Genomic DNA, 27011 nt, shown 5'->3' with positions numbered 1-27011 from the left:
AAAGTTATGGCACGGAAACACATGGACGGACACAGACGGACACACACACGCACACGATTGCAAAACCCCGTATCCTGCTGCGCAGGGGATGGGCTGACAAATGGCTCAGGTCTAATATGAATCTGCCTCAATTCCCAGCACAAGTACCACAGCATGCTGATGACAATGACCGAAGGCCTTGGCCCAAAGTACGATTAGCCGTCTGATCTTTGCTTCTAGCAACAGTGCATTAAAAGTTATACAAGCTGGTGCAGAGGGTGGAGGAAAAACAAAAATGAAGAGACAAACCTGTTGCTCGTTTTGTTTGCGGTCGGTGTTTGAACACGTTTCACCGTGGGCGAGTGTTTTATCACGGATTTCTGGTCCACGAGAGCCCGCTTGGTTCCTAAAACACGATAAAACCAAGAGGCACACCCATCATTCCACAGCGAGCAGCAGGCACTTGTGGCATTTCCAAAACAAAAAAGGGTTCAACACTTCCTTTTTGTCCACAGTCGAGGTTCGTGGACGAGCGAATACATTGAATGGATCAGGACGTAACAGACAAAAACAGGACAGACACAAAAATGGGATGAATAAATAAATGAAACAAACGACACCATGTTTCCCGCTACATTCGGCCCAATTGGAACGGCGAGAGGAGAGAGGATCGAGACGACCTGTTTGCCCTTGTCCTTGGTGCCAAAACTCCGCACACCGAGGACGCTCATCTCAATATTTGACATAATGTTGCCTTGAGTGCTCAACTTCGCGTACAGATAAAGAGCAGTCAAACGTACCGCCAAATTCGACAATGAAAGCACTTTTGGGACCATGAGTAATTGGTTGTTTGTTTTGATGTTCATTTCTTAATGATATATTATTTAAATTACATCTTGGAGAGTATGCATTACATTTTATATCAGAAGCTTTATTTTATAGCGCTACATTGAATACAGGTACATCTTTCAAGAGAAAGTAAACACACTAACCACGAAATGCAACAAATACACTGTCAATATAAAGGTTCAAGGTGAAATTTACCTACTGCGCTTGCAAAGCAATTATCACGATAATTAATTTCCATTATTGTTATTGCGATAGCAAATCCAAAGCACCATTATCATCCCATCGCGATTATTGCCGTGTGCACCATTGGTTGTTATCTCCGCAAATGTGGGTTTCAGAAGGTGGAACGGAGTCCTCCCATGTCTCAAAGTATCCACATCTGTTTCGTTAAGGGACCATGAACGATTCATGGACCAGTTTGTGAAGTTTTCTTCTTCTCAAAGTTTTGTTCCGAGGGCTCTTTTGAGGATCGTCAGAGCCCCAGACAGCTTCCAACTGCAGTTTGTTTGCAGTAATATTCCCAAGGATTGTTTATAAGATATCTAAGGTTCTTCTTCATCATTCCCATTACTCCAATAATCACCAGTACAATTTCGGTGCTCTTCAGCTTCCAGGATATTTTCACTTTCTTTTTGAGATCCTGGTATTTGGTCATTTTATTGAGTTGTGTAGTTTAGGCCAAAATCGATGGGTACTTTCACCTCGATCATCAATGCCTTCTTTTCGTTTCTGTACACCAGTACTACAACCAGTCGCAATGCCTTCACCTCCCTGTTCCCCTCCGCCCTTCTGCCTGTTATCATCCACCATTCTCGTTTTAATCCCCCCCAACTGTGTAGGCGTTTTCACTGGGTCCACGGCTGCAAGTCTGGTCTGTTCCCCTCACCATTAAGGTGGCTCAGTGTCTCCTCCCCCTCTGTCTCACCTCACCTTTGCTACTGGGTCCCCAGACGCTCCGCATTCCAAACCCTTGCTTTGTTGTGCAGCCCCTCCCCGTGCCATTGCAGCCACTTTCCCACCAACCCTCTATCCACCCTGGGGCGAACGGTCGGCTCCCATCCTCTTCATATCTTATTCTACTTGTGTTCTGGCCTTCCCTGTTATTTATTTTATTTTGTTTTTATTTAGGAATTGATGTGCTGTTGACGCAACCGGTTCAAATTTTTTGGATGGCACGGTCGCTACTCTGATATAGTCAATCTGGCCTTCTTCAGCTGTTCAATGAATCGTTAGTTATGCTGATCAGCTGATCCACACTACTCCACTACTGGCCATCCCCCGCTGCTCATGTCGTGAATAGACTGACTTTACGGTCGTAAATGGCCCTATCTATGCTCCAACGTTCGTTTTTTAGGTTGATCATCAAACGCACATATATATTTCCTTCAAAAACAGACCTATACAAAATAGTTTTCACCTCTATCAAAGAGGTGAATAAGGCTTTGAGACAATGCATACCTCGAACACTAGGGAAAGGTGTAGAACGTTCCTTTGTCTGCCGTCCTGCCATTGCGATGTGCGACAGGCTGAAGCTGGTGCTGTGGTTGTGGTACAAGCTGCCTGTGGCAGGTAAAAAACACGTGCACGTGTGTATGCATGGGTGAAGCTTCATGAAACAGAAATTCATGGGGAAAAAAGAAAAGAAAAAAGTTGTAGGGTAGTGAGAGAAATTAGTGAATCGATATTACAAAACAAAATGCCACCATGAGCAAGCCAGTGCAGGTAGATTACGAAGCCAGTGCTAGTAGGGCCAATGGGACAGATCGTCCACCGAGCAATGACAAAACAATACTGTGCAGCAAAGCCATGCGAATAAAATCTCTGGTAAGGTAAACCTGTGGCCATCTGCACTTGTTAATTGAACTGCATCGGGACGAGGCCAGGACAACAACGATTGTGCTTCCTTAGTCAGTGCTTCCATGAGCAATACCAAAAGTACCCGCAATGCAGATCCGGTGGCCTAACCCAAACAGCAAAGCCGGAGTTAAAAAAAAATAAAAAATCCTAAGCATTGCAGAGTGGATGAAATGATGGAGATGTGATTCCGAGAAAAGGATAAAATGGCAAACTACGGAGTGCCGCGCACGCCGGAATTCAGCTTGGCACGGCCACGGGTTCACTCTTAGTGCGAAAAGGCCAAACGTACATTGCATGTCACAACATATCGACATTTGCACAACACGAGGTGGCTGTTCAGCATTCCCGGTCTCGACTATCGGTGCATCAATCTCAGGCTCTTTTATCCAGCTCTTCTATGAGCCTCGACCTTTGTATGAAAATAATGTTTTGCCACATGTACAGACAGTTGTTCAAGTTACATAATATAAGTGCGAGCAGCATTGTAGAGTACAATAAATGAAAAGGAAATAAAAGTTGTGGTGAATAGTACAAATATTTTCAATCATCAGCATGTGATGTTAAGAGAGCACACACATATACACACATACATGTAAGAGAGATGGATCAAATGAGGGTAACAGTACTTACTGGCGAATGACATCAAAGAGGAAAGGCTGTCAGGGGCAGCAGGCTCTGCCTGGCTCTCTGCTTCTACATCAGAGTCTCCCCTGAGCCTGCTCGGCCTGCTCAGCACATGCGGATGTGAGCGATTCAGGATGAATGTGGATTTACCAGATCCCGACTCGGCAACAAATTAACGCAATTTTTACAGGTTACAACAAATAATTTATTGAGTGATATATTCAGCTAGAGGTATACACATGATGATGATGGTGATGGTGATGGTGATGATGATGATGATGATGATGATGATGAGAATTACCCATAAGTGGGGAAATTGGGTGTGTAGCTTTGTTCTTCGTCTCCATCGACGCTCCGCCGACTTCTTGGCTCAAAGCACGGATTCTCAAATTCTTCACCCGATCCAATGCCGACACCAAGCATCACCACGCTCTCGCTCACAGCCTGGCTCTGCACTCCTCCTGTAATAGGTGATAATTTAGATTCCACATCCTGTCTGCTAATTGCTCTTTCGACCTCCATCGTTTCTTCCACTTGTTTGTGGCTCTTTTCCTGCTCCAATTTCCCTTCCTCTTTTTGCGCACTGCTTTGCTCAACTGCGGCCGTGGGTTCCTGTGTGGAGGAGGGAAAATAAATAAATAATTTGAAGACATGGGCATCACCAAGTCAATCTCAGACAAGTAATGCCCACATGAAATTTATGCACAAGCTCCCTCATGATCTTTCTCTCAAAGTAAAATATTTCTATATACTATATACGTGTATTTAAAATACAAAATACATCAATAAAAAAAGAATTAGAATCAAAATTACGCAAAACAAAATGACAAGGTTTATGGACGGGGACAATTGATGAAATCACCGAGACTTGATTATAATAAGCACAATGGACAAATGAACAAACAACCAAAAAAACAAGTGGTCAGAGACCGGTACTTGCAAAATCAGTCGCTGCGGCCTTGCCCTTAGGAACTCAGAAACAATACTATAGGTTTCTAGCTTTTGATTGGTGAACAAACATGAAAGGTCTGTTAAAATTTCAAGAAAATCGGATGAAAATCGATAATTACTTGCAAAATAGAAGATTTTAAAGCATATTGGTTGTTCTTGTGCATTATTCTGTTTGTCTGTCAATCACCTGCTGGTCACAATTTTAAATCAATCTTCAAGAAACTTCACCAGATGGTAGAGTCCGTCATAAGGAAGGAGCCTATTGATTGAGGTCAAAGGTCATCTTGGTCATATTTCTGAAATTGTCAATTTTCATCCAATTGACTTGAAAATTAAACAGCAATTACATCGTGCATCACCGACTTGGAACAGCAAATATTTTGAAGTCGAGGTCAAAGGTCAGCTCAAGGTTGAACTTCTAAAATCATCAATTTTCATCGGGAAAAATGTCAATTTTCATCCGATGGACGTGAAAATTAAACAGCAATTGCATAGTGCATCACTGAATTGGGAAACCAAGTATTTAAGGTCAAAAGGTCAAAGGTAAACTCAAGGTCAAACTTCTAAAATAATCAATTTTCATTGGGAAAAATGTCACTTTTCATCCTAATAATGTGAAAATTAAACAGCAATTACATAGTGCATCACTGAATTGGGAAACCACCTATTTTGAGGTCAAAAGGTCAACTCAAGGTCAAACATCTAAGATCAATGGTCATCTGGAAAATCATCAATTTTAATCCGATTGCCCCGAGCTTTGATGAAGATCGTCAATTTTAATCTTAATGAAATGGGTAATTTGATGTATCCATGGCAACTTTTTATTTTGCGGGAGGATTTTGCGAGTATGGTCCTCTGCATGATGTCTTTCTTGTTTTGACCTTGATCTTTGACCTTTTGACCTCAATGGGCAGTGGCCAAATATCCAAACATGGTTCAAATTTCAAGTCGATCAGATGAACATTGAGGATTTTATGCATCCGTGACATTTTGACCTCAAAAACAATAGGCTTCGAGCTTTTAACTACATGTACCATGTGGATAAGTTTTGTGAAGATCGGTTTAGAATTATGACCTCTAGGTGATTGACAGAGACAAGACAGACTCACCAAGCAATATATTTGGGAATCTTCGATTTTTCAAGTAACAAACACAAACAGCTTTCACTGTGTACAGTACAGAGATCAATTTGGGCTCTTCAGTGAAGCCGAAACTGAACTCACAGCGAACTCCTCATTCTCTTCAACTCCAACTCCAACTGCAACTGCACCGTCGTCTCCTGGGTAATGCTGGAAAGGTTGGAAACCCTGCGTGGGGGATAGACCTACAGAGTCGGAAATCTCTGCAGAAGGGCTGTCTGCAAAAACCCACAAAACACACGAACACACATCCTCACCTTATAGAAACGTCTCTTTCCTTCATCACCATTTGCCTCAGTACACACCCAACCCTATCAAAAATACAAGTGCACACCACCGATTCACAAACGAGCCTAAATCGCATCACATCTCAAGCGCACCTTCTACTTCCCCTCGGATGTCACACAGCATCATCTCATTGACAAAATCTCCAAGGGACGAATAGGAAGAGCTGGAATCTCCATCCTCATCGTCACTGTTACAACTACTGCAAATAAAAGAATAAATGGGGGATATCTGCTCCAAACATTTAAGGAGAAAATACATTTTAGGAAGTGATAACCAAAACAGAAATCAAGCAAAGGCAAAATAGGTCTCTTTCCCTGAAAAAATTTCCTTTTTCTCTACGACCCCTTCATCCAATCAAATGCATTGCCCATAGACCAACAACCGCACTTCATTCATTTTGAATACCTGTGTGCAGGTGAGGCAGCCTGAGCCGGTGGAGCGTGCAAGGCAAACGCAAGCGGCCAGCGGGGCGCACAAACAGAGTAATGCACGGACTGCAGGCGGTGCGCATACCACTTGGGCTTATCTCCAATTACGGCCGGATCAAACACACCTTCCACAAAAAAATGTAATTATAAACAAAAATTATGGGCGAAATGGATTTTCAACAATCATGGCTGCTGCACCAACAACAAGCGAACCAACAACCACCTTCGTGCACCCGTTGAAAGGAGAAGTTGCTGGGGGTGAGTATCCACTCGGCGTAGTACTCAACCGCCTGAGTGTGCGCGAGCGCACGTGTAAAGGGTCCGGCCTGGGGACGCGAGGCAAGAAACGCGGCCGACTGAAAAGCCACCACGGGCCGGGGGTACAGCCGAAGGGTGCGAGTGTGCTCGGTGAACCCACCCAACACATTGGGCGAATTTAGGAAGCGAATGAGAGCCACCCTGGGTCGGGAAATGAGAAAGTAATAAGGAATGGAACCGAGAACAGGGTAATTACATACCAAGTCAATCAGAAAAGGGCAATTTTTTCGCCCGACACTATCAGATATTTTACCAGACAAATGCACTTGGGGTTTTTGAGTATGTAGAGTTCAAAAATGCGAGACATTCTCCCCATCCCCACCTCCCTTTTCCCCCCCTTCGACCTGGCAAAGGTCAGTGTGAAGTGAAAAATAGGCATTGACCAGAAATATCAGATCTCCTAAAGGGGTACGGATCTCCTAAAATATTAGTACTGCTGCAAAAACCTTGGGGACCAGTCTTCCAAATTTGGTGAAACACTTTTGGTTTCAAGTCTCTCCATGACAAGAACCCCTCTGAAATTCAAATATATATTTTTTTATTTTGTATACAAGATCGAGGCTCGTGTAAGAGCTAGCACATAAAACACAAAAAAAATAAACGGACACATGAAACAACGAGATGGTATTCACAGAATACTTACCCTGCGCAGTCAACATGTTGCGAGCCAACTCTTCTGTTTTGGAACATTTTTTTTCTTTTATCCAATATGGCTGCCAGACCACGTGAGCGATGACATCATAAATTTATATTCTCTAATATAATTGTTGCATAGATCACGCTCAATACATTTCAAACTGATCAGACTAAGCGTTGTCCCTGCCAAATTATGACGTCATAATTATGGCACCAATGACGTCATCGTTAACAACACCTATTCCCCATATGGAGTTCTTTACAATGAGCCATGTTTCAATTTTTTCCATGCAGCGGTTTTGGAGATATAAAGGTGAAACATTTTTCGGTTTTTCCAAAATGAAGCTTGCACCACATGACCTATGACGTCATGATTATCATTAAAATATTCTAAAGGAGAAAGTGCTGATCTGGTGAAAAGTTCGTGTCCATCAGACAAACAGTTGCTGAAATTTTTTAAAATAATGATCGGATGGATAAGTGTTGTATTTGTCGAATTACGACATCACAAGGAAGGCACCGATGACATCATTAACATATCGTATTCCTCAAAGGAGTAGTTGACAATGAGCCAGGTCTCAAATTTTTCCATGGAGTGGTTTCAGAGATAGAGGTGCGAAGTTTTTCCAAGATGGCGACTGCACCACGTAACATGTGATGTCATAATAATCATTAAAATATTCTACAGGAGGAGGCCCTCCTATGGTGAAAATTTCATGTCAATCGGACCAACGGTTGCCGAGAAAATGAATTTCTAAAATGCAGTCAGCACACAGCACACATACGCACCTGAATGATTAAACCCGCTTTTCGCTTCGCGAGCGCAGGGTAATAAAGGGAGGGGGAGACAAGATGGGGAGAGAGCGGGAAGCACACAAGCACAACAGTAGAGAACAGGGACATCGGGAGATCTGTGGAAGATCCTTGAAGAGGGCTGGGGGAAGGGAAGGGAGAGGGGAAGGGTGAGGGGGAGGAAAGGGGTACATGGTATAAAACAAATCCCATGAGAGACAGCAAAAAATTGATACGACTAGGAATTTCAGGAATGAAGTTGGAGATTGAAAGAGGTGGATTTGGAGTGCATTAACAGGGGTAGAAAAGATCAAGGTTTTGGATAGGGAAAGATTAATAGATGGTGGTGAACAGTTGTTTTAAAGACCTGGAGGGAGGAGTGGGATTGAAGAGAGTGTGGGAGTTTGTTCCAGAGGCAGGAAAAAAGAGGAATAAAAGAGTGAAGGTGAGCAGAGTCTTGATTTTGGCAGTTTCACCAGAAGAGGGTTGCTGGCAAGTCTTGTGCGCCCTGCAGGAATATTTGGGGGACACAGCACAGACAGAGCTGGGGGAGCTAGGCCGGAGAGAAGTCTGTAGAAGACAAAGACCACCAACCTGCCTGCGGTGAGTAAGTGAGTGAGAGGCTCTCGGAGTTAGTTTCATCATGGGAGATTCCAATGATTCTGAAAGCTTTGGTTTCTACCGCGTGAAGCCGAGCTAGGTGTGAGGCAGGAGCACCGGCCCAGAGGGGAGAGCAGTATTCCATCAAGCTGTGGATAAAAGCTTTGTATGTGGTGAGGAGCTCAAAGGTGTCAAGGAAGGATCGCATGACGGAGGATGCCCAGTTGGCGACTGGCTTTGGAGGCCAGCTTGGAATTGTGGTTTTCTCAGGAAAGATCATGGATAGTGAGGCTCAAAAGCTTGAGTGACAGAACTTCTTTGAGAGGATTGTTCAGAAAGTAGATGGGAGGGTTTTCCAGTCGATCTTTACAGAGAGACAAAGTGAGAGTGTGAGATTTGTCAGGATTGAAAGACGTGTTCCACTTGTTTGACCAGTTTGTGATTTTGTCCAGGTCTGCAGAGTGAAGAGGCTGCTGCCTGCTGATCTGAGGGTTGAGATATGGAGCAGCAGAGAGTGGAGTCATAAACACAGAGATAGAGGATTTTCCAGAGAATCGGAAAGATCATTGATGAATACCAAAGAAGCACAGGGCCCAGAACACTGCCTTGAGGATCTCCAGCCTGAACAGGAAGGGGAGATGAGAGAATTCCATTCAGGGCCACACGTTGAATGCGACCAGAAAGGAAGTCCGCAAGCCATGCGTGGAGATTTCAATGGATACCATAGCAGGAGAGTTTGGTGAGCAGGGCGGGGTGCCAGACCGTATCGAAGGCACGCGATATGTCAAGGGAGACAGCTCTGATTTCCTGTTTGGTGTTGGAGGGCCTCCATCCATTGTTGAGACAGCAGAAACAGCATGTCCAGAGTAGAATGACCTGGGCTGAATCCAAATTGATGATCAGCGATCAAGCCATTGGAGAAAAGGAAGGATTTAATATCAGAAGCGATGGTGGATTCCATGACCTTGCTGAAGATTGGGAGAAAGCTGATTGGTCTGTAGTTGCAAGGATCTGTTTTTGCACCTTTTTGTGTAAAGTGGTAATGTTGGCTGATTTCCAAGCAGATGGTAGATGACCTTGAGCAAAAGAGAGGGTGAAGAGAACAGAGGGTGAGATAGAGCGGCAGAGCAAGATTTTAGGACCCGTGAACTGATGCCGTCTGGTCCAGTTGCAGAATCAGAGTCGAGGTTTGACAGAAACTTCTCCACCTTGTCAGGAGAGAAGGACACAGAGTCCAGGAGCAGCTGGGTACAACTGGGTACGGTTGGTGCAGAGAGAGATGGGTTTGAGACACACGATTGTGAGGCAAAGTTGAGGCATTCAACTTTTTCTCGTGTGGAGTCAGCTGTGTAGCCATTTGAGGTAAGGGAGGGGATGGAGGAAAAAACAAACATCAGAAACAGATTTGACCAGACACCACCAGGATTTGGAGGAGGGAGACAGGTTTCAGAGTTCAGTCTTGAGTGGAGAGATAGTGTTTCCTGGCTCGCCTGAGGGTAGACACACACTTGTTCCGGCCTTTGTGAAACGAAATGAGATAGCCTTCTGTTGGATTTGCCTTCCAGGAAGCGAAGGCAAGTTGTTTCACGGCAAATGCCTCACCACAAGAGTCTGTGTACCATGGATGGGAGGAAGGGTATGACAACTGAAGACAAGATGGGATAAATCTGTGCATGAGAGAGAGAGCAATTTTATTTGGAAGAATTCCCAGGATGAGTTAATGTCAGAGGCAGTAGAGATGGGAGACCAGTCCAGATGATTGACGGCTGCTCGAAGACCATGCCAGTCAGCCAGAGTGAAATGCCAGACTCGACGCTGAGGAGGCTCTCTGAGAATGGTCAGAGATGTTCACTTTTTTGTTGTTCACCAGAGATGTTCACCAGACTTTAACAAGCAAATGATTAGATGAACTGATTGGAGCAGATGAAGAACAGCAGACATTTGCAGTGAAGTTAGTCTTAACCAAGTCTAGAAGAGATGATGTACCGTTGAATGAGATCCGGGTCGGGAAATTGACAGATTGTGTCAGTCCCAATGAGTGGCAGATGTCCTGCTGAGGTGCCCACACCCAGCCAGTTGGCATGATGCCAGTTGAAATCACCACATACGAGGAAGAGAGGGTTGAGATGAGTGGATAGAAGTTGGTCCATGTTGTCAGACAGATGTGGAGTTTTACCAAGTTTACACCAAAATAACTCACATGGGAGGAGGGGGAGGGGAGTTGTGCAGGTAATTCTTCTCTCACAAGAACAGGTTGAAGAAAACCACCCTCTCCTTAATGCATGTCTGATGACATCCAAACAATCACTGGCTCCAGGGAAGCACGCCACTTTGTACCCGATACCCCAGACAGGGTAAATGTCGCATTTACAAAAGTACGGAGTTCCGTGTGGTGACAGTGTTGAATGAGACAGATGTCCAGGAGGATGTAGCTCAGCTGGTGACAGAGTGAAGGTGTTGTATGACAATGAAATGTTCTCTGGAGAAGTTGAAAACATCAGATTATGGAGCACAAGTGAAGATTCTGCATCCTGCTGATCCCCACATCTTCAAGTGACCCTTCCCTGAAGACAGACTTTTCTACGAGTGGAAGAACATAGTGAAGAAGAACTCACCACGCTCCAGTTCACAGACAATAACTTAAAATTTGACTTAAATTTGTTTGCTGTGATCATGCTTGTACACAGATTGTATTCGGTCATTTGTTGAGCTTTTCATGTACTCTGCTAATCCTAGTCCGCGTTCTGTGCACTTGATCGAGTTCCAACAGGACACCACCTCTTTCTTTCCTCGGCAGGTACATTCTCGGAATATACTGATTTTTTTAGACCATTTTGTGGATAGTGAGGAGTTTCTTTGTTTTGATATCGTTTTTTTGATATCCACTTGTGGCCAGTTTACTATTCCGCAGCTGTACTGGAACACTGGTACTGCTCTTTGATTTATGGCTTTGATTGTTTCTTGAGACGAGATATGTTTTCAGGATCAGCCTCGTTCTACACATGTATTCTTTGGTAATTGTTATTTGCATTTTTTATGACAAATTTGGTGGCCCTCTTCTACTCCAAGGTATTTGTAAGATGCTTTATTGTCTAGCTCCTGTGTTGTTGTATCTAGGTCAATTTTTATGTTGTCCGTCTTTGTTTGTCTACCTTGCACAAATTTGCACTTGGCACACTCATCTAGGCCAAATTGTATTTGGATGTTGTCAGAGAACTGTTTCACTAATTCCAGTTGTTCTGCCAATTTTTCATCGTTCGATGCAAATAGTTTTAAGTCATCCATATACAGTAGATGCGTCACCTTTCATGTATCTTTGGATGTTGTTTTATTGGATGTAAGGATGTATCCGTGCCCTTGCTCATTAATGAGGTTACTTAGTGGGTCCAGGACCAGGAGAGGAGAAAGGCTGTCTCTTTGAAAGATCCCCGTTGTATCTTTACTCCTGGTATTTCAATCTTTCCTTCTGAGTGCTGCAGGATTAGTGTGGTATTCCATAGATCCATGGCTTTCTCAATCAGCTTGACTATTTGGGGATTTACCTTGTATATTTGCATGCACTTTATCATCCATGAATGTGGGACACTTTTATGGTCTATCCTTGCTGTGGACAATTTGGTTATTCTTGTATTGCAATTTTCGAGCATGGCCTTGTTTAGTAGCCGGTGGTCTACTGCAGCACAACGTCCTCTCTTGCATCCCTTCTGTTCTGCCTCTAGGCCTCCTTGTTGTGTTAGGTGGTGATACATTGTTCCTGTGATGATTCCTGTTAAAAGTTTGTATGTTGTTGTTGGAGAGGTTATTGGCCGGTATTTGTTGGGTATTTGGGTCGCTTCAGATTTTGGGATGAGGAAGATGTTACCTTCTGTGAGCCATTCATCCATTTCCTGATCCCCTTGGACAAGTTCATTGAATGCTTGAGCACAGTCAATGTGGAGAACATCAAATTGCTTTAACCAAAGGTTTGGGATCCCATCTGGGCGTTTAAAGTTCGCCATCTTTGCCAGTTGTAGTCTTATTGTTTTCTGCATCAATTATTACCGGTTCCGTTAGCAATCAGCTTGCTTGCTGTGTTCTGTTAGCAATCAGCTTGTTGGGTGTGTTCCGTTAGCAATCAGCTTGCTCGGTGTGTTCCGTTAGCAATCAGCTTGCTCGGTGTGTTCTGTTAGCAATCAGCTTGCTCGGTGTGTTCTGTTAGCAATCAGCTTGCTCGGTGTGTTCTGTTAGCAATCAGCTTGCTCGGTGTGTTCTGTTAGCAATCAGCTTGCTCGGTGTGTTCTGTTAGCAATCAGCTTGCTCGGTGAGTTCTGTTAGCAATCAGCTTGCTGTGATCTGTTAGCAATCAGCTTGCTTGCTGTGTTCTGTTAGCAATCAGCTTGCTGTGATCTGTTAGCAATCAGCTTGCTTGGTGTGTTCTGTTAGCAATCAGCTTGCTCGGTGTGTTCCGTTAGCAATCAGCTTGCTCGGTGTGTTCCGTTAGCAATCAGCTTGCTCGCTGTGTTCCGTTAGCAATCAGCTTGCTTGGTGTGTTCTGTCAGCAATCAGCTTGCTCGGTGTTCCGTTAGCAATCAGCTTGCTCAGTGTGTTCCGTTAGCAATCAGCTTGCTTGCTGTGTTCTGTCAGCAAGCAGCTTGCTTGCTGTTTTCCGTTAGCAATCAGCTTGCTCGGTGTGTTCTGTTGGCAATCAGCTTGCTCAGTGTGTTCCGTTAGCAATCAGCTTGCTTGCTGTGTTCTGTCAGCAAGCAGCTTGCTTGCTGTTTTCCGTTAGCAATCAGCTTGCTCGGTGTGTTCTGTTGGCAATCAGCTTGCTTGGTGTGTTCCGTTAGCAATCAGCTTGTTTGGTGCGTCATGTGGGCAATCAGCTTGCTGTGTTCTGTCAGCAATTAGCAATCAGCTTGCTCGGTGTGTTCTGTCAGCAATCAGCTTGCTCGGTGTGTTCTGTCAGCAATCAGCTTGCTCGCTGTGTTCTGTCAGCAAGCAGCTTGCTTGCTGTGTCATGTGGGCAATCAGCTTGCTCGCTGTGTTCTGTTGGCAATCAGCTTGCTCGGTGTTCTGTCGGCAATCAGCTTGCTCGGTGTTCAGTTGGCAATCAGCTTGCTCGGTGTGTCCTGATAGCAATCAGCTTGCTCGGTGTGTCCTGTTGGCAATCAGCTTGCTCGCTGTGTCCTGTTGGCAATCAGCTTGCTCGCTGTGTCCTGTTGGCAATCAGCTTGCTCGCTGTGTCCTGTTGGCAATCAGCTTGCTCGCTGTGTCCTGTTGGCAATCAGCTTGCTCGCTGTGTCCTGTTGGCAATCAGCTTGCTCGCTGTGTCCTGTTGGCAATCAACTTGCTCGCTGTGTTCTGTTGGCAATCAGCTTGCTCGGTGTGTTCTGTTGGCAATCAGCTTGCTCGCTGTGTTCTGTTGGCAATCAGCTTGCTCGCTGTGTTCTGTTGGCAATCAGCTTGCTCGCTGTGTTCTGTTGGCAATCAGCTTGCTCGCTGTGTTCTGTTGGCAATCAGCTTGCTCGGTGTGTTCTGATGGCAATCAGCTTGCTCGGTGTGTTGGGGGGAGGGGAGGGGAAGGGGGGAGGGGAAGAGGAAGGGGGGGAGGGGAAGAGGAATGGGGGGGAGGGGAAGTGGGGAGGGCAAGAGGAAGGGTGGGGAGGAAGTGGGGAGGGCAAGAGGAAGAGTGGGGAGGGCAAGAGGAAGAGTGGGGAGGGCAAGAGGAAGGGTGGGGAGGGCAAGAGGAAGGGTGGGGAGGGCAAGAGGAAGGGTGGGGAGGGCAAGAGGAGGGGGGGGAGGGGAAGAGGAAGGGTGGGGAGGGCAAGAGGAAGGGTGGGGAGGGCAAGAGGAAGGGTGGGGAGGGCAAGAGGAAGGGTGGGGAGGGCAAGAGGAAGGGTGGGGAGGGCAAGAGGAAGGGTGGGGAGGGAAAGAGGAAGGGTGGGGAGGGGAGGAGGAAGGGTGGGGAGGGGAAGAGGAAGGGTGGGGAGGGGAAGAGGAAGGGTGGGGAGGGGAAGAGGAAGGGTGGGGAGGGGAAGAGGAAGGGTGGGGAGGGGAAGAGGAAGGGTGGGGAGGGGAAGAGGAAGGGTGGGGAGGGGAAGAGGAAGGGTGGGGAGGGGAAGAGGAAGGGTGGGGAGGGGAAGAGGAAGGGTGGGGAGGGGAAGAGGAAGGGTGGGGAGGGGAAGAGGAAGGGTGGGGAGGGGAAGATGAAGGGTGGGGAGGGGAAGAGGAAGGGTGGGGAGGGGAAGAGGAAGGGTGGGGAGGGGAAGAGGAAGGGTGGGGAGGGGAAGAGGAATGGTGGGGAGGGGAAGAGGAATGGTGGGGAGGGGAAGAGGAAGGGTGGGGAGGGGAAGAGGAAGGGTGGGGAGGGGAAGAGGAAGGGTGGGGAGGGGAAGAGGAAGGGTGGGGAGGGGAAGAGGAAGGGTGGGGAGGGGAAGAGGAAGGGTGGGGAGGGGGAGGGGGAGGGGGAGGGGGAGGGGGGAAGAGAGGAGGAGAAGGGAAGGGGAGTGGAGGGGAAGGGAAAGGGGAAGAGGAACAGGGGAGGAGGGGAGGGGGGAGGGGAAGGGGGGAGGAGGGGAGGGGGGAGGGGAAGGGGGGAGGAGGGGAGGGGGGAGGGGAAGGGGGGAGGAGGGGAGGGGGGAGGAGGGGGGAGGAGGGGAGGGGGGAGGAGGGGGGAGGAGGGGGGAGGGATGGGAGGAGGGGAAGGGGGGAGGCGGGGAGGAGGGATGGGAGGAGGGGAGGGATGGGAGGAGGGGAGGGATGGGAGGAGGGGAAGAGGGGGGAGGGGAAGAGGGGGAGGGGAAGAGGGGGGAGGGGAAGAGGGGGGAGGGGAAGAGGGGGGAGGGGAAGAGGGGGGGAGGGGAAGAGGGGAGAGGGGAAGAGGGGGGGAGGGGAAGAGGGGGGGAGGGGAAGAGGGGAGAGGGGAAGAGGGGAGAGGGGAAGAGGGGGGAGGGGAAGAGGGGGGGAGGGGAAGAGGGGAGAGGGGAAGAGGGGAAGAGGGGAAGAGGGGAAGAGGGGAAGAGGGGAAGAGAAGGGAGAGGGGAATAGGGGGGGAGAGGGTAAGAGGGGGGGGGGTGGGAGAGGGGGGAGAGGGGGGGGGAGAGGGGGGGGGAGAGGGGGGGGGGGGAGAGGGGGGGGGGAGAATGACTCGCATTTTTGAACTCCGCAGATCCGAATCCCCCTTCCCCCCCTACCGCCACCCCCCACCACCACCCCCACCACCCCCACCGCAAGTGAATTTTTCAAGCAAAATCTGGGAGGGTTAGGCGACAGCTCTGGTTCAGTTGGTATGGAACGACCCAACAACATTTTACCCTGTGGGCAAAGGTTTGTAAAATTTCACCTCGTAGCTACATCCACACTGTCGATGTCGTTGCCGTAGATAAAAGGGTTAAACTCCTTGCTCGAGAGGGCTCCCTCGTCTCGGCCACCTCGGCCTCCAGTGAGGGCCAGTAACGGGACTTCCAACCCTTCAGGAAGACGGTCCAGGTTCGGTATTGGCTGCGCATTCAGGCTCATGCTAACCAAGGCCTAAAGGAAAGATTATCCAGAAATCTATCAGGCACCTCTTCAAAAATAAACAATACACCTCTTCACAGCAACCATTGCATGCTTTCACCAAAGTGAGATTCAGGGAATTCCATTATTCTGCATCAGACACTTTGTGCCCATAATGATAGAGAATAACTCTCAATGCGTTTACAGTCCGATTAAAAAATAAACAAAAGCATTCAAAGTTGCTTGTTAATCGCAAAGCGAGCCAAACTCTCACATGCAACCCGCAAATACATTTTTAAAAGGAAGCAGCAAGCGAGGCCAAACCAACTGGCCAAAACGTTATCGGAATTCAACGAGTTTGTCATGATTGCAAATTAAGGAAAATAAATAAAGTAAATGTAGGGCTTCGTTAAGAACAGACAGAACCCTTCAACACCTCTGCCCATGCTACTTGTGTCATACGTGCCAATTAAACCAGAAACATTCTCCGTAAAGTGATTTGCAAGCAAAAAATAGTCAATAAATAAAATGAAAAAAATAATCAAAATAAATTTTAAGCTTTGAAAAGAAGCAACTGCTTCTGCAATTCCACAGCGGCTGGAGAAGCTGGGATGTAATGGGATAAAGGAATCGGGAGCTGGAAGGATGACCTCCGCAGGCAAGGAGTAGGCAGGCAGCTGGGTGTCAGCAATTGAAAGAAATCGCACCCCAGCTGTGATCATGTAAATCAGCAGCGGATCGGCTGGGCACCGTCACAAGCGAAAGCCTCTTGGGTAGCATTAACAGGTGGTAATAGGTGGGGTCATTGCCATGACGATTATCAGCATCACCATGTCAAGTAAGTCATTCTCATGCAAAAAAGGAAATAAGCAGTAAGGGAGGGATCGTGGAGGTATGAAGATGAGGTGGAAGAGGAAACTTGAAAGTTTGTGAAAGAAGGTGGAAAGTGTACTCAATCTTATTTATTTTCATTTGTCAGTCTAGTGGGGCGGCTTAGCCCAAATATTCAAAAGAATTGTGCATTTTGTGATACAAGCACCAAATTTGGCACAAATGTACATTAATATGTTGCGAACATTTTCAGATATTGGGCCACTTGAAATTCCATAATTTTTTTTTTTCAAATTTTTTCAAATTTCGAATTTCAAATTTTTTCGGGGTGACACCGTCACAATTTCGGTCTTCGAGGCCGGCCGATAGGCAAAGTGTGACCGGAAGGGACGAGGTTCTCCTGACCACGTGGCCCTCGATCTGGGAAAGCGAGAGGCGTTCCATTAGTGGACGCGCCCCCTCACGCCCCGACTTTTGGGCAGGCCCCGGCAGGCCGTTTGTTTTGACGTTCCGTGACAGGCCCCGCACCCCCACCTCCGGGCCGACCGGAAGCTTGTGCTGAGTACATCATACCTGAACAACTCAGTGAGGCAGAACACAGCAGTGCACACCAGGGTGACCCCTTCAGTGCATAAACCAATTAACCTGTCCACTGCAGGGCATATAGAAATGAAGTTATTTTCTGCATATAATAATAATATAAGTTCAGTTCTATATAACAATTTCTGTTATCACCACTACCACTACAACTACCACTACTACAAGCTTTGTCTGGAATTTTGTGGACTAACAGACAAACAGACATACAGACAAGCTGGGATCAAAACATTACCTCCTTCCACCATTGAGTGTAGAGGTAAACATCATGGAAATTATATCATGCCCTAGATTTAATTCATGCTTACCCGTGTATTTGCTTCACTGGTTCACAAGGTCTTTTGCATACATGTAATTCAGACTCTCGTCTTCATTGCTGACCACACAATGTTCGCAACATATTAATGTACATTTGTGCCAAATTTGGTGCTTGTATCACAAAATGCACAATTCTTTTGAATATTTGGGCTAAGCCGCCCCACTATATCGGCCGGCCTCGAAGACCGAAATTGTGACGGTGTCACCCGAAAAATTTGAAATTACGAAATTTGAAAAAAAAAATTACGGAATTTCAAGTGGCCCAATATCTGAAAATGTTCGCAACATATTAATGTACATTTGTGCCAAATTTGGTGCTTGTATCACAAAATGCACAACAGGTTTGCTATGCTGCTACACTAGTTCGACAGAAGCTCCTTTGCACTGCACACACCGATCGAGAGCCTCCCACGAATCAGAAGGCATGAAAGTAGTGATAAACCTGCTCGATCCGGCCCATGATCGGAGGTAAATCCTAGTGGTAAATCTGGCAAACGCAATAACTTAACAAGAAAGAGCGATCAGAGATTGAAGACCCTCGGCAGGATGTGTTTGTCATTTGTGTGATGTTTATTAGCTGCTGTGTTTGTGTCATTCATTGATGACATGGATTTATGTCCAATCCAACATGGCTGCTAAACCTCGTGACTGATAACGTCATTAATTTAATTCTCCCATGCAATTTTTGTGTAGATCATGCACAATAAATTTCAAACTGATTGGATCAAGTGTTCTACTTATCTAATTATGATGTCATAATGAATACACCAATGACAATCATGAATATGTTGTTCTCTACGAGTACTTGACAATGAGCCATATTTTCATTTTTTCCCATGGAGCCGGTTTCGAAGATAGAGGTGAAACGTTTTTTCGGTTTTTCCAAGATGGCGCCTGTAACATGTAACCTATGACGTCATAATTATCATTAAAAATTTCTACAGGAGGAAGCGCTCCTGTGGTGAAAATTTCTTGGAAATCGGACCAACGGTTACAGAGAAAAGCATAATCACGTTCTGTGTGGACAAACAGACAAACAAACGGACCCAAATGCAATACCCTCTCCTCTGGCGAGTTAAAAAACATGGGGGCCAACCATGTGACCGACGGTCATTATTTTTTTTCTCCACCAATTTATCCCTAGATGCTCAAGAAATTTCATCCTCAACGGATGAAGTTTTGTACTGGTCGAATTACGACGTCATAATGGAGGAACCTATGACATCATTAACATATTTTATTCCCCGTGGATTGTTCTTTACAATGAGCCATGCCTCAATTTTAGCTACGCAGCGCTTTGGGAAATAGAGGTGCCAAGTTTTTCGGTTTCCAAGGTGGCGTCCATAACAGATGACCTATGACGTCATAACTATCATTTAAAAAATTATACAGGAGGAGGCGCAGCTATGGTGAAAATTTCCTGTTAATCGGTTTCAGACAATAGCATACTTATTCTGTGCAGGACAAACAGACGGTGAAAAAAACAAAAGGACGCAAATGCAATACCCTCTCTTCTGGGGAGGGTAAAAATATACTGTACTGTACATATAAAAACATAGGTCTTTAACAAGCCTGTTTCCAAACATAGGTTTGTTCCAAATTGTGACCCCTTGTCCCCCTCCCCACCCCCATTACTAGTCAGGTGGTACTCATTTTGCCGACCTCGGATGGATGACAGGATGAGTCAACCCACCTGTTGTTAATTCGACAGTACTACAGGGGCTCAAACTCAAAACCCTAAGATCTCAAGACAGGCACCTTAACCGTTAAGCAAACACCAGGGCTCGTTATAGTCTTGATGTCCTGTTAGTACAAAGTGTAAAATTTCATGCAAGGTAAAAATTACAAACTTTGCATTGCTACCAACCGATGACATTGGTACACGGCTCTTACCAAATCCTCAATAGTTAGAGACGGCATGTACTATTACTACAATGGCTATTGTTACCCCACGTGTGTAGCGCAAAGTGTGGTTAACAAATTGTTTCACTCTAAGTCTATTTATATAATGAAGGAACGCCTTAACTTCAAATTTTGAACGCAGTAGAAGACGAATCGAAACATGAACCTGCAGTTTATCATTACTTTGGTTCTGAATTTGGAAAATTGTATGGAATATCGTTCCCACAAAGCAAGGTAAAAAATAATTTACTCTGTCTGGCAGTTAAATAAGACTGGTAGGTAGTCTGTCGGTTGGATAATCAACATATTGTACATGATCTAACCACTGCCCCACCCGGTATCACACTCCCGCATAGGCCCTCAACAAGCTCCGCACTGCACAGTGCAGATGTGGTAGCATCCTCCACAATGGAGGATGATGAGGCTATATGCGCTCTGACTGGGAAGGAGTCCAGATGATAGAGCACATCACGTCACACTGTCCCTTGTGGCAGCTATCGGGAGGACTTTTAGCCCTTCACCAACTTACCCCTGAGGCAGCCACATGGTTGCAGAACCTGGACATTTAACTTTAGCGCGCCCCATATTGGCCATACGCAAGAAGAACTTTTTAAACAAAATTGAAAATCATTCCAAACAGGAAACCTCTGGCTAGACTCGCGAGATCTCCGCAAAAAGTACGCGAGAGACTGATCATCAATTTGGTTTGAGACCAGGTCACTCTACTCTGGACATGCTGCTTCTGCTGTCTCAACAATGGATGGAGGTCCTCAATGCCAAACAGGAAATCAGAGCTGTCTCCCTTGACATATCACGTGCCTTCGATACGGTCTGGCACCCAGCTCTGCTCACCAAACTCTCCTCCTATTGTATCCATGGAAATCTCCATGCATGGCTTGCGGACTTCCTCTCTGGTCGTAGTCAACGTGTGGCCCTGAATGGATTTCTCTCATCTCCCCTTCCTGTTCAGGCTGGAATTCCCCAAGGCAGTGTTCTGGGCCCTGTGCTTTTTCTGGTCTTTATCAATGATCTCTGACTCTCTGGAAAATCCTCTCTATCTCTTTGCTGATGACTCCACTCTCTGCCGCTCCATTCCTCTTCCCTCAGATCGGCAGTCTGCAGCCTCCTCACTCTCTGAAGACTTGGACAAAATCACAGACTGGTCAAACAAGTGGAACATGTCTTTCAATCCTGACAAATCTCACACTCTTACTATGTCTCTCCGAAAAGATCGACTGGACAACCCTCCCATCTACTTTCTCAACAATCCTCTCCAAGAAGTTGTCGCTCAAGCTTTTGGGTCTCACTATCTGCCATGATCTTTCTTGGGAAAACCACATTTCCAAGCTGGCCTCCAAAGCCAGTCGCCGACTGGGCATCCTCCGTCGTGCGAAGTCCTTCCTCGGCACACCTGAGCTCCTCACCACATACAAGGCTTTCATCCGCAGCTCAATGGAATACTGTTCTCCCCTATGGGCCGGTGCTCCTGCCTCACACCTAGCTCGGCTTCACGCTGTTGAAACCAAAGCTTTCAGAATTATTGGAATCTCCCGCGATGAAGCTATCTCTGAGGGCCTTTCACTCACTCACCACAGGCAGGTAGGTGATCTTTCTGTCTTCTTCTGACTCCTCTCCGGCCTTGCACCCCCAGCTCTCTCTGTGCTCTGTCCCCCAAATATTCCTACAGGTCGCACAAGATCTGCCAGCAACCCTCTGATGGTTAAACTGCCGAAATCTCGGCTCTCTGCTCACCTTCACTCTTTCATTCCTCTTTTCTCCCACCTCTGGAACAAACTCCCTCACTCCTTTCAATCCCACTCCTCCCTCCAGGTCTTTAAAACAGCTGTTCACCACCATCTCTTATCTTCCCCCATCCAAAACCTTGATCTTTTCTACCCCCGCTAATTCACCCCAGATCCACCTTGTTTGAAATTCCAACTTCTTTCCTGGAAGTCCTGGCAGTGTCCATATGCTTTATACCTCTCCCACCCCCCCCCCCCTTCCCATGCCGCCGCCTTCCCATCCCCCCCCCCCAAAAGCCCTCTCCCTCTCACAGATCTCTCGATGTGTCCATGTCTCTCGGTCCCTGCTCTCAAATGTTGTTTGTGTCCTTCCCCCTCCCCATCTTGTCTACCGCTCCCGATGTTATATGTTTTATGTGTTGGTTTGTCTTTGTGTGATTAATGTTCGCTCTTTCACGAGCCTCGTTCTTGTATACACAAAAAAAAGTGCTCCTTTTAACAGGACATCACAAATGATACAAACAGGCATGAAGAACTTAATGTAACGTGTTAAACAAGGTGGTGTAAAAGACGCTGCATCAGCAGAGGTACACTTCCAAATCAATGTTGTTGTTTTTTTCTTTTTTTCTAAGACCTTTAATATATATATATATATATATATATATATATATATATATATATATATATATATATATATATATATATATATATATATATATATATATATATATATATATATATATATATATATATATATATTTTCCCCAAGAATATATATAGAATGATCGTTTTAAGGCCATTTTCCCCGCTAGAGCGGGGGTTAGCCTTGCGGGCCCCATGACAATCATGGTTCCCTGTTTGAGGCAATGTTTTTATGGCCGGATGCCCTTCCTGACGCCAATCCTTGGTCACACTCTTACGATGCGCAGGGATACGCAGTACCTATTCTAAATCGGGGTACACACCGTCCGTGATCATTCATCCCAGCAAGCTGGTACTCAATTTGCCGACCTCGGAAGGATGACAGGCTGAGTCAACCCCCGTGGCGTTAATTCAGCAATCGACCGGGATTCGAACCCAGGAACCTAGGATCCCAAGCTGACACCCTAACCGCTAAGCCAACACCAGCCAACTTATTTAATTCCCAATTGAATTATGTACTTTAACATTGTAGAACACAAATCGCTTTCTTACCACTTCCAAAAAAAAAAAAGAAAACTCTAGTTTAGCAGTACTTTGGCAAAATACTACGGCACTTATGCCATCTCGACCAATCAGATTTGCCGCTCGTGCTCCCAGCGTTGGGGAATATCAAGATTCAGACAAAATGGCGGCTCAAAGAATATACATAGTTGTCAGAAACGCAAAGCAGGAATTCAAAAGCCCCTTCCCATATGCTATTCTCAAGACGGTGTGTGTGGGGGGGGGGGGGGGGGGGGGTGGGGGTAAGGCATTAAATGAATTCGAGTCCATTTTGAATCACCAAGGGTTTTTGTAAAACCTAAAGTTACATTACATAAAGGTTTAATGATATGAGAGAAAATAAAATCAAGTGTGTGGGAATAAAAAAAGATCTTTCTACATACTTCCTCCTTGATTGGAGCTTTAAAAGGCCAAACTAAGCTAAAAAAAACCAGAGATCACAAAACAAAGATGGCGAAACAAAGCAATTTTACAGGGTCAAAGAAAAACAAATATGTGGGTAGGTATTGAAGAGAAAATAAAATGGAATAAAATAGTAAAAAGAACAGATGAAGATCAAGTAAGAGGAGAAACAAAGAATGATTTATGATTGACGAAAGGTAAAGGAATGGCAAGAGTGGGAATGCAGAGCAGCAGCAGTGTACCTGCACACCAAGGCTCTCCAGAGCCTGGGAGAAGAGGAAGATGTAGAAGACACAAAGGAGGGAATGAGAGACAATGAGAGGAAAGCGAAAGTGCATTTACACCGTACGCCCGGTGGCCGATGAGGCATAGTCCACAAAACCTGACCCGTTCAAGACCACCGAGGCCAAACGGTGAACTGTCGCACAAGTGAGCACGTACGACTTCAAGGGACGTCTGGAAAATTCGAATTTAAACATGGCAGGGGAATGAAGGCTTGTGAAAGGTTGTTGTTTTTGTATACCAAGTCGAGGCTCATGTACGAGCTAACACATACAACATATAATAAAGACCTACCACATGGTTTTGACTCACAGGCCGACTGCACGGTTTACAAGATAGCCAGGCAATAAATAAAAGCTAGACCGGCATTCGGTAGAGCGCATACCTCCGCCAGGTTGAGCAGTTTTTGTTTTGTATCTCACCGATAGGCCCCACCTGGATCCAGACATGAACCAAAATCTAATCGGCCTGTTCTCGTCACCTGCGCAACTCATCCACCAAGTTTCGTCCGAATCCATGGACAACTTTGAGATATCGTGCTATGTATCGTTTTTGGACCTATCTCTCGTTAAAGGTCAATTCTAAAAATTTTAACATTGTCGTATCCAGATCAAGATCTTCACCAAAATCTAATCAATCGTTCCTTGTCACAGACCCCACCTGTCTAAGTTTCGTCCAAATCTGTCCACACCTTTTTGAGATATCCTGCGATATATCGTTTTTGGCCATATCACTCAATGGTGAAGAATCACATTAAAAAAAAAAATCTATACTAGCCGGATCCAGATCTTCACTAAAATTGAACCAATTCGTTCTCGTCACACACCCAACCTCTCCACCAAGTTTTGTCCAAATCCGTGCACACATCTTTGAGATATCCTGCTATATATCGTTTTGGCCATATCACTCAATGGTGAAGAATCACTTAAAAAATATATACGAGCCAGATCCAGATCTTCACCAAAATTGAACCAATTCGTTCTTGTCACACACCCAACCTCTCCACCAAGTTTTGTCCAAATCCGTGCACACCTTTTTGAGATATCCTGCTATATATCGTTTTTGGCCATATCACTCAATGGTGAAGAATCACTTAAAAAATATATACGAGCCAGATCCAGATCTTCACCAAAATTGAACCAATTCGTTCTCGTCACACACCCAACCTCTCCACCATGTTTTGTCCAAATCCGTGCACACCTTTTTGAGATATCCTGCTATATATCGTTTTGGCTGTCACTCAATGTGACGAATCACTTAAAAATTTATTGGGTCCGTATCCGGATCTTCACCAAAATCGAATCATTTCGTCCTAGTCACACACCCAACGTATCCAAGGAGTTTCGTCCGAATTTGTGCATACCTTTGAGATATCATGTCGACAGACAGACAAGCAGAGGTGAAAACAAAACAAAATGGACAAACATGTCAACAAATACAGTATGTATTATATCACAGCAAAGCATCACAAACAATTGTGCCCTCATGAGCAAAGTTATCATTTGTCAAACCCAAATAGTTCAAAAGAACCTCAGGCTTGAGCACAATGTATCTGGCGATACGCTCCACATCGCCCAGGTGCCGCCCTTTCCTAATGTCAATTTGAATAGGCCGAACCACTGAACGTGCAGTGTAAACGAGGGGTGAGGGGATGTGGAGGAGGGGGAATGGGGTCAGGAGGGCAGAAAGGGGAGTGCGAGTGTAAAGGCATGAGCACGCACTCGAAAGGATAAAAATCAGATCAAAAGTGGATTTTCAAAAATTGACAGCGAATTATCATCTGATGAGAAGTAAAAGGCTTCACATCGCTTCCTTCCGCGGCACAAAGGGAATGTAGATTTAGCAACAAATATAACTTCAGGACAATCCACCAGAAATCTCCATTCCAAACAGATTTATAGAAATGCACATTTGTCACAAAGGTAGAATGAAGAACATTTGTATAATCGAAGGAAATGAGGCGAAGGTGTGTGGTTGGACAAGTTGCACTACCTGTTTCAAGTGCGTTTTCAGCTGTGTTGCTTCAGGTTCGGACAAGGAAATCGATTCTGAGTTATGAGAAGGGGGGACAACCTGGAGAAAAAGGGAAACGGTCGATTATAGCTCGATAGTTCCGGTGCAATCAACATGTGCTAAGGTTGACATGTGCCCAAGTATTTGAGTGTTGCGAATACCGAGATGAGAGAAAGGTGCATGACGGACAGGAGGATGGGTGCTTAGTGGACATGGAATGGGCCAGAGCTCAAAATGTATGGGGGAGCATTTCGTAAATGTCAGGATGCATTATGGCAAGTTGAAAAGCATCCAAACAAGTTTACTTCGTCGATATATATATATGAAAAGTTTTTGTTTGTTTGTCTGCACGCGCTAATCTCCTGAACGGTGAAAGATAGGAGGAAACCCCGAATACGAAAAATGTCGGGACGGGACCCGGGAAGGTTATAGGCTGGGTGGCAAGGCCGGTCGAGGCCGCTTCGGCCGGGCTGGGCCCATTTCACAATTAAAAGCCGAGCTGAATTATAGTAGTCAATCTTCTACAGCCGCGAGTAAAAGCTGAATTATAGTAGTCAATCTTCTACAGCCGCGAGTAAAAGCTGAATTATAGTAGTCAATCTTCTACAGCCGCGAGTAAAAGCTGAATTATAGTAGTCAATCTTCTACAGCCGCGAGTAAAAGCTGAATTTTAGTAGTCAATCTTCTACAACAACAACAACAACAACAACAACAACAACAACAACAACAACATGCATTTTAAAGGCCATTTTCCCTGCTAGAGCGGGGGTTAGCCTTGCGGTCCCCATGACAATCTTCTCCATTTTGCCCTATTTTCTGCATCTCTCCTTGTTAACCCCCTTGCCCGCATTTCTTCTTCCACCATCTTTAGCCAAGTCTTTTTCGGTCTTCCCCGTCCTCTGCTTCCTTCTACATTCATTTCCATCACTCTTCTCAACCAGTCACTTTCATCCTTCCTCAACACATGACCAAACCATCTCAACCTGTTCCTCTTCACAGCATCAATCACAGGCTCTATTCCCATCATCTTTCGCAATTCATCATTTGTCTTCCTCTCTCTCAACGATACTCCACACATCCACCGAACCATTCGCATTTCCACCCTTTCCAACCGTCGTTGCTGCTCTACGTTCATTACCCATGTCTCGCTCCCATAAATCATAACACTTCTCACACATGCAGCATACACCTTTCCCTTCAGCTTCAACGACACTCCCCTCATCAGCACGCCACTCAATTCCCGAAACTTCTTCCATGCACATCTCACTCGAGCAACCGTTGCCGAGTCTGATCCACCTTCTCCATTCAGCATGTCTCCGAGGTAGCAAAATGTTTTCACACCTTCCAGCTTCACGCCGTCTCCAAGATCCAACTCAACATTTCCTCCATCTGCAGCTCCCTCTGTGCACACCTTACATTTGAATGTAGCTGCCACACTGGTTAATGACCCTCTCAGACCACAACATTTTTGATGAACCCACTCAGCGCACATTGTACACTGAATGGAGTTCACTCCGACACCCTTCCTACACACAGCACAGGGCCACTTCCCAGTTCTTTCCACCTCACCACATGCTTTACCACTTGCCATCACCTTCGTCTTTCCGATATTCACCTTCAGACCTTTTGTCTCCATACATTCCTTCCACGTGTTCATCTTTTCCTTCAGTCCATCCATACTTTCCGCAATCAACACCAGATCATCTGCATACAACAACTCCCACGGTAAACCCTCCTTTACGTTTTGAGCCAGCACCTCCATCACAGCTACAAATAGTAGTGGA

General features: G+C 45.7%; 1 protein-coding gene across 4 annotated transcripts in view; it reads right to left on the bottom strand.

The window, feature by feature from the left end:
• Positions 1-27011, bottom strand: part of MADD (MAP kinase activating death domain) — a gene marked incomplete at its 5' end in the record, with an annotated part of 74024 nt that overhangs the window by 40264 nt on the left and 6749 nt on the right. For 3 of the 4 annotated variants that reach the window (XM_078777544.1, XM_078777545.1, XM_078777546.1), the window contains 10 exon segments: positions 289-385; positions 2287-2388; positions 3316-3410; positions 3611-3921; positions 5484-5617; positions 5780-5886; positions 6093-6240; positions 6339-6574; positions 15783-15970; positions 25207-25287. In XM_078777544.1, the coding sequence (XP_078633670.1) occupies positions 289-385; positions 2287-2388; positions 3316-3410; positions 3611-3921; positions 5484-5617; positions 5780-5886; positions 6093-6240; positions 6339-6574; positions 15783-15970; positions 25207-25287 (1499 nt within the window). 4 annotated transcript variants of the gene reach the window in all.

This window comes from Myxine glutinosa, chromosome 5, assembly GCF_964187855.1.
Source record: "Myxine glutinosa chromosome 5, kmMyxGlut1.1, whole genome shotgun sequence".
NCBI classification, from domain to species: Eukaryota; Metazoa; Chordata; class Myxini; order Myxiniformes; family Myxinidae; genus Myxine; species Myxine glutinosa.
This window is presented reverse-complemented; position numbering and strand designations above follow the sequence as displayed.